This window comes from Zalophus californianus, chromosome 14 (assembly GCF_009762305.2).
Source record: "Zalophus californianus isolate mZalCal1 chromosome 14, mZalCal1.pri.v2, whole genome shotgun sequence".
Lineage (NCBI taxonomy): Eukaryota > Metazoa > Chordata > Mammalia > Carnivora > Otariidae > Zalophus > Zalophus californianus.
The window spans coordinates 7,445,136-7,453,641 of NC_045608.1; the positions used below are offsets into that span (position 1 = coordinate 7,445,136).

General features: G+C 45.1%; 1 protein-coding gene and 1 pseudogene across 2 annotated transcripts in view; one reads left to right on the forward strand and one right to left on the reverse strand.

Moving 5' to 3' along the window:
- The window catches only part of LOC113912620 (MLX interacting protein), a 59,950-nt gene extending 58,946 nt beyond the window's left edge, over positions 1 to 1,004 (reverse strand). The window contains exon 1 of one of the 2 annotated variants that reach the window (XM_027576074.2): positions 491 to 1,004. In XM_027576074.2, the coding sequence (XP_027431875.1) occupies positions 491 to 903 (413 nt within the window). In that variant the 5' untranslated portion in view covers positions 904 to 1,004. The remainder of the gene's footprint in view (positions 1 to 490) is intronic. The other variant, XM_027576076.2, reaches the window with a different exon arrangement.
- Positions 1,005 to 6,412: 5,408 nt separating this feature from the next.
- LOC113913028 lies at positions 6,413 to 6,741 on the forward strand (annotated as a pseudogene).
- Positions 6,742 to 8,506: the final 1,765 nt, after the last annotated feature.

The following is an 8,506-nucleotide window of genomic DNA, read 5'->3' on the forward strand; positions in this document are numbered from 1 at the left end:
TGATACTACTGTCATCCCCTCTTCATAAAGGAGAAAACAGGCTCCGAGATTTGACGCAACCATTAAATACTGGAACCAGCACTGAAGCCACCCCTGGACAGGTGCTCTTACCCATTACTCGATATTGCTGGAAACACACAAAGCGTCTGGGGGCAGGGGTGGAGAGTCGAGTAACACAAGGGGCAGCCTGTATTTACACCTCTTTCGCGTCCAAAGTCGGTGGCCTCGGGACATTGGAGGGGAGGGCCTGGATGGAGGACGTGAAGCCGGAAGAACCCAAGCACTGCCAGCAGGGGAAGAGGCCAGGACACCGACCCCTCTGGCTTCCACCGAGGATCCCAGACCCATAAACCCTCCCAAAGGGGCAAGAACCAATGGCAATGCGTGCAGCCCAGGGGTCCTCAGGCGGTCGAGCCCTCTGCGCCGGTTTTGGCAAAGTAGGAAGCTCCTCTGGAGAGGTGGGGCCGGCCCGGGGTCGCCGGGTCCCTACCTGTAGGCCAGGGTCATGCACTCGAAGAGTTTGGTGAGCGAGGCGTCGATGGACAGGTGACAGGAGCTGGTCTTGCCGAAGCTGTAGGTCTGGCACGTCTGCTTGTTGACCGTGTCGAAATCGTAGCCCTTCTTGGGCGGGTGCTCGCGGTGTGGCGACGACACCATGAAGTGGCCGCTGTGGATGATCTGCTGGCGGCGCGGAGGCTCCTCGCGGCCCGGCCCGGCCCTGGGCGGCGGCGGCGCGGCGCTCGCGTGGGCCCGGCCCGGGGTGGCCGAAGCGCAGGCGGGCGGCGGGGACGGTTCATCGGTGTCCGAGTCGTCGTCGTCCTCAGGCACCTGAGGCTTGAGCAGCACCGGGCGGCCCCGACTGCGGGGCCGGCGCGGGGAGCACATGAAGACGTCGGCGGCCATAGGGGGTGCCGGCCGGGAGCATCCCCCGGGGCTCCGGGCGACGCGGGCGAGCGAGGCTGACGGGGCGCCGGCCCGGCCCGCGCGCGGACTGTCCGCGAGCGCGCCGCGGGGCGGGAGGGGTAGGGCGCGGGCCGACAGGGCCGCCTCGGCGCCGGCCCCGGTGTGACGTCACCGGCGCGTCTCGGCCAATCGGCTGCCCTCGTCGGCCTCTTAAAGGCGCAGGGGAGCCTTTCCGTATCTAGGCGGACAAAAAAAGCGGGGGGTGGGGCGGGGAGGAAGGTCGCGGGAGGCCCCGCCTTGAGACCCCGCCCCTCGCCGCCCCCTCCGCTCCCGGCTGCCGGGGATGCTGCGGGCCGCGGTGGCCGGGTCGTGCCACTCGCAAGTGTCGCGGCCTTGGAGAGGCGTTGGCCGAGCGGTGCCGTGCCGACCCCGCCCCGCACTCCCGGGAATCGCGCTGCGGGCGGGGCGGGCGCTCCACGTGGTGGGTGGAGGTGGGGCTCCTTCCCCCTCCCAGGCTCCGCTTCCTCTGGCTGGGCCTGGAACTGTGTCCTAACAGCTGGTCCCTCGTGTAGCTGAGCACAGTGGTTATGATCTCCATCTTCTTGATGAAAAGACTGAGTCTCTCAATACCAAAGGGATTTTTCTAACGCGGAAACAAGATCAAGAACACTTCTCACTGAGACCTCACACCCACAGAGGTGGAAACTGGTTCTTCCAAGTTAAGACACTCTCCAAGGGGCATCACAATTAGTACATGCCAGAGCCACCAGCTCCTTTAACTACAACTCCAAATACTGTCGTTTTTGTTAAGATCTTAAATTTGGAGGGTGAGCCAGCCCCCAAGCAATTCTGAAAGGGGAAATTCTGAGCCACAGTTTTCTTCTCTTTCAAATAGGGAGCAATTCTGTCTCAGAAAGTTGTGACGGTTAAAAATGATGGTAAATTGCTTAGCACAGTGCCTGGCTCGGAACGAGTGCTAAAGAAATGTTCTACGGACCGAAATAATGGAACCAACCAGACCAGAGTTACCTAGAAATTGTCAATACTCAACCACTTTGGACCTACAGAAACAGCAATTTCGTATGGTTCAGCCTAATAGTCAACACTTCTAGAAAGCTGTCAAGGTTTCAGGGACTCAAAGTCAGCCTGGGGTGGGGGCCATGTTGGGAAGATGGGGGATAACAGGGCATCGAGAGGGGGAAAGAGACACTTGGCTAAGAGCACCCACTCTAGTCCCTTGGGAGTCCTCCACAGCTTCTGTGCTCTGCTTTGAAAACAGTTTCACTTCCAGATTCGGGTGGACGCTGAGTACCCTGCCCCACCCTCCTCCTCACAAGGGCCTCTAGAAGGACAGTGCTCAGAGGGAAAATGAAAAAAGGCTCTTACAAAATGGGTCATGCATCCTCCTTCCCCAGATGTCTCCAAGGAGGGATAAGCCAAAGGGACTGGCGGCTTCGAGTATGAGTTTGAGGTCTACCCCCTTGCCCAAAGCAGTGCTCCCAGCGCTGGTTGCAGATGTCTAAAAGGCCACCCTTTGACTTGCCTTCCTTCATCTGAAGACCTTTCTCCTTGGGAAACTCTTAAATACTCAGCTGCATTTGATGCAGCAATTCCACTTTAGAATTTGATCCTAAGATTGTAGCATCACTTATCAAGAGTGAACATTAGAAACAATGTAATGTCTGACAAGAGGGAATTCATTGAATATATTATGGCCCCAAATGGAATGAAACACTACATTTTGGCGGGGGGGAGGGGGCAGAGAGAGAGGGAGAGAGAGAGAATCTCAAGCAGATTCCCCACTGAGGGCAGAGCCCTGACAGAGGGCTCGGTCTCACAACCCTGAGATCATGACATGAGCTGAAATCAAGAGCGGGTCACTCAACTGACTGAGCCACCCAGGAACCCCTGAAACATGACATATTAAATGAAGTAAATATTACTGATGTGGAAAAATGTCCATGATACAATGTGAGGTGGAAAACCAACTTTTAAAAAAGTTATCAGTAGTTTGATATCAATTTCAAACAAGTACTAACAAAGTCATATATTTATGTGTGTGTGTGTCAGAAAATGCACCATAATGTTCACACCGCTTATCTCTGGGTGGAGTGATTCTTATTTTCTTCTTTATGCTTATCTGTGTTTTCTAATTTCCAAAAGAAACAATTCTTACTTGTATACATTTTTTTTTTGAGTGTACTCTTTATTTCTCCTTGGTCTCTTAGCACAAAAGACATCTTTGTGGGAGGATTATACTTTTTTTTTTTAATTTAAAAAAGCAAACATCAATTCCCTAGGAGGACAGAACCTCTCTTAAGGCTGATGTTGCAAACTGGCAACCCATGGGCCATATGCAGTGCACAGACATGCTTTGTTTAATTCACACCATGGATTCTTAAAGATTGTATTAGAGAAAAAAAAAAAAGAAAACAAGACTGGAGGAAAACACAGTTTGAAAGGCAGGAAGCAAAAAATTACCAAGAGTGAGATCTGGAGGGTGCAAAAAGCAATCAATGGCTAGAGGGAGAAGGTCTTGGGGGCAGTTTACCAGGATATGTGGAAATGATTGCAGAGAATCTAGCCTGAGGGGCCCCACCTTCCTTCCTGCAGAGTAAGGAGCAGTATTAACAGCCACATGCACAGAGGGACATGCAGGGCAGTGCTCCAGGGGAGCTAACAACTCCCACGAAGGACAGAGAGCTCCTATACCCAGCAAACCACAAGAACACAGAACCTCATAAGGACAGCCATCTCTTCTCAAAAAAATCAGAAGCCCTCCATTATAATTAAATCAACAATCAGGCAAATAGGAATTCCTGAATGCAGAGTATTACAGACCAGCAAAAATCAGTGGGCAAGCATTTAAGGAAAGCCAGCACTCTGGAAGAAAGCTACCTGAGAACCAACAAGTAAGGGGGAAGTTAGAACAAACAGAAGGCTTTAAAAATAATTAATAGCTCTAGAAAAAATGTGGAAGCTTCTGCACCCATCAAGCAAAAACTCATTTTAGCTTCTTTATTAAAAGAAGCAAATAGAGGTCTTGGAAAATAAATACAAATATATGATTTTGAAAAGCTGAGTTGATAGCAAAATGAATATGGCTGGACAACACAGTAGTAAGCTAAAAGATTAAAACAGAATTTCTCCTAGAAATTCTGAAAGGACAAAGAGAAGGTATATGACATGGAAGGTACATTCAAAAGTTCCAGCACCTGCCTAATAGTTCCTAATAGAGATAATAGTGCCTAATAGAGAGAAAGAAGAAAGTGAAAGAGAGAGGGAAAAATAGAGAGAGGAAATAATTAAAGCAGCAATAAAGGAAAATTTTCCTGTGCTTAAATACACAAGCCTTCTCTATGGATCAATATAGGCTGATCGTGCTGTGATAACAAACCACACCCAAATCTCAATGGCTTAAAACCACAAAGGTGTGTTTTCTGGCTCTTGCTACCTATCTATTGGCTACGTGTCCATCACAGGTCAGCAGTGGACTCTGCTGGTTGTAGTCACTCTTAAGACTCAGGCTGGCAGAGCAACCACTGTCTGGAATGTTGCGCATCACTGTGGCAGAAAGGAAGAGAAAGATCAATGGGTCTCACATTAACAGTTCAGTGGTCCAGCCCAGAAGTGATATGTACTCACCACTCATTGCCTAGAACTAATCACATGGCCTCACCCAAACACGAAGGAGCCAGGAAGTATAATCTGAGCGTATGACTGGAACTATTTAGTTAATCGCACTGATGAGTAATGATCAATTATACCTTTGGTTTCCATGACTTTGATACCATGGATGACTCTCAAAAGCGTTATGCTAGGTAAAAGAATTCAGACTTAAAAGGCCATATATTGTTTGATTCCATTTATTTATATGACATTTGTAAAAGGCAAAATGATAGGGACGGAAAAACCAGATCAGTGGTTGCCAGGAGCTTGTGGGGAGGAAACTAACTGCAAAAAGGAACAAGAGAACTCTTTGTGGTAATGCAAATACTCTCTGTTGATTATGGTGGTGCTTGTATGACTGTGTAAGTTTCTCAAAAGTCATAGAAATGTATGCCTGAAAAGAGCGAATTTTACTGTATGTAATTTTACCTCAATAAATCTTGGCGGATAAAAGGTTAAATAAATGGCTTTTTCCAGCCATAGGATATTTGAAAGAATTACTGGAGGTTGTTCTTTAGCAAAACAAAAATTAAATTCAAGTAAATAGAGTACACAAGAAACAGTGTAGAGCAAAACAAAACTTAAACTTGAATCTTAAAAATTATAAGATTTTTATAAAAATAAAATTAAAAAAATAAAGTTTTTAAGAATAAGTCATGTTAGAAGTCTTGTAATTAAAAATACCAGTCCCCTATCTGGCCCCCACACACCCATTCCATACCCCTTAGTAACTGATAGCGCCACCCACCTCCTCCCAGAGGTAATCCCTTTTGAAATTTTTAGTTATTATTTCTAGTATTTATCTCCAAATTTAAAAAAAAGCCTCTCTAGCTATATATATATATATATATATATATATATATATATATATTCTAAAATCCCAGGGTCCTGGGATCAAGCCCTGAGTTGGGCTGCCCACTCAGTGAGGAGTCTGTTTCTCTCTCTGCCTCTGCCCTTCCCTCTCACTCGTGCTTGTGTGCACGTGCTCTGTCTCAAATAAACAATTAATTAATTAACTAAAAAATTAAAATATTAAAAAAAGAATGATTTTACTTTATTTTGTTATACACCTCTTTTCCCCCCTTTTTTACTACTATAGTTAAATTATATTTTGTTTAATTCATATTCAATGTTTTTATTATTTTGGCTACAAAATTATCTTATTTTATTTATTTTATTTTGTTTTGTTTTGTTTTTTTAGAGGGAGAGAGAGGGAGAAAGTGCACATGTGCATGCAAGTAGGGGGAGAAGGGCAGAGAAAGAGGGAGAGAGAGAATCTTAAGCAGGTTCCACACCCAAGCCAGAGCCCTACTTGGGCCTTGATCTCATGGCCCTGGGATCATGATCTGAGTCAAAATCAAGAGTTGGTTGCTTAACCAACTGAGCCACCCAGGTGCCCCAGCCACAAAATAATTGTGCACTATAATTTCTTTTCCTTGTTTCTTTGAACAAAAAAATGTTCAAATTTTTGTTTTTCCTGGAGTTAACAATTGCCTCACTTTTTTCCCCCATTTGTTTAGCTTTCTTTGAACCCATGGCTTAAGTCTTCCTGCACCATCCAATAGTTTTGTTAAATATATCTCAATACAACTTTGACAGAGTCAACCCTATCAGATCTTACCAGCCTCAATTTTTCCCACTGAAGTCCTTTGTCCTAACAATAGGGATTGATTATTGTCTAGGCTTACTGCATAGCTATTGTCCTGGGACCTCCCTTTATCATCCTGGAAATTTACTTCATTGATCTTGTGTCAAATATACTACTTCCTAAGATCTGTATGGTGCTTTGGATCCCCTTTCATTGGTTTTTAAAATTGCTTGTCAGACCCCAGCCACGAAAATGGTGAAGCAGATTGAAAGCAAGTGTGCTTCTCAGGAAGATTTAAACAGTGGAGGAGGTAAACTTTTAGCAGTTGACTTTCATTCACATGTTGTGGGCCTCGCAAAATGATCAAGCCTTTCTTCATTCCTTCTCTGAAAAGTGTTCCAACATGATGTTCCTTGGAAGTAGATGTGAATGACATCAGGATGTTGCTTTCGAGTGTGAAGTCAAATGCATGCCAACCTTCTAATTCTTTTAAAAAAGGACAAAAGGTGGGTGGATTTTCTGGAGTTAATAAAGAAAATCTTGAAGAATGAATTAATCTAATCCTGTTTGCTGAAGCATAACCAGCCATTGCCTGTTTAAAACTTATAATTTGGGGGCAGGGGAAGCCTGGGTGTCTCAGTCAGTTAGGTGTTGGCCTTCACCTTGGGTCGTGATCCCAGGGCCCTGGGATCGAGCCCCATATTGAGCTCCCTGCTCAGTGGGGTGTCTGCTTCTCCCTCTGCCCCTCCCCTCCACTCATGCTCTCTCTCCCTCAAATAAATAAATAAAATCTTTTAAAAATTGTTTATAATTGTTTTATTTATGAAAAGGAAAGATCAAGCATTAAGACTATATACCCAACTGCCCTCTGATTGTAAGTGACAATAAAATACTAATTCTACCTTTTAAAAAAAGAAACACACACCCCTTGTCTTTGTCTTTCCTGGTGTACTTTCTTGTTTCATAGGAGTACATCCTCCAGAAAGCCTCTTCCCTCATGGGAAGCAGAATTTCGGGGGCTTTGCAAATCTAAAAGTGATTTTATTTTACCTGCATGTTTGTTTGATAGTTGGGCTGGGTAGAAAAATGTAGGCTGAATATCATTTGCCCTCTGAATTTGAGAGATATTGTTCCACTATCTTGTAGCTTCTGATATTGCTTTTGAGACATCCAATGTCATTCTTTTGTTTGTTTGTTTAAGATTTATTTATTTGCGAGAGAGAAAGAGAGAGTGAGTGGGGGGAGGGGCAGAGGGAGAAAGAAAGAGAAAATCTCAAGCAGACTCCCCACTGAGCATGGAGCCCAACACAGGACTAGATCTCACAATCCTGAGATCATGACCTGAGCTGAAATCAAGAGTCAGACACTTAACTGACTGAGCCACAGCCACCCCTCCAATGCCATTCCTATACTGGTTTGGTTTTTTGTTTGTTTGTTTGTTTTCCTGTGATGTGTTTTTCTCTCTGGGAGCCTTAGAATCTTCTGTCATTAGTGTTCTGAATTTTATGATCATGTGTCTTAGTGTGGGTCTCCTTAAAATGAATGAGGTTGGGCACTCTGTGGGCTCTTTTATTTTTTTAAGATCTTATTTATTCATTTGAGAGAGAGCGAGAGAGCATGCAAGCAGGGAAGGAGCAGAGGGAGATGGAGAAAGCATCTGACGTAGATTCTGTGCTGGGTGTGGAGCCTGACTCAGGGTTTGATCCCACACCTATGAGATCATGACCTGAGCTGAAACTGAGAGTTGGATGCTCAACTGATTGAGCCCCCCAGGTGCCCCTGTGTGGGCACTTTTAACCTGAAGGTTCATGTCCTTATGTGAGGGATATTTTGTTATATTATGTAATTGATTATTTTCTCCTTTCATTTTTCCTGTTCTCTCTTTCTGGAACTTCTATTAGATATTGGACCCGTTGGATCAATTCTCTAATTTTATTATATTTTCTGATTTTTGTCTCCCTGACCTACTTTTAGGGGAATTTTACCAAAAATTAACTTATGCCACGTTAAAACTTTTTATTAGAGGTCTTTCTTATTTTTGGAGTGTTATTTCTTTATAGAGAGAGCATCCGGTTCCTGTTTCATAGATGCAATCTCATTTTATCTCTTCAAGAATACTACTCTGAGTTTATTTGAAATTATCTTTTGCTGCCTGAATTGTTTATGTTTCTTCTTCTTCTTTTTTTCCATTAGTTTGTTTTGAACTCTCTTGTCACGTGGGAAGCTTTCCTCAAAAGTCTGGGTGCCCATTAGAATGACCGCTAGGATCAGCGCGCATGGCAGGAACTTGGCTCATCAAGTGGTGAGTCAGTGGGTTGCCAGGGAGCTTTTAGGTTAGAGACTCCT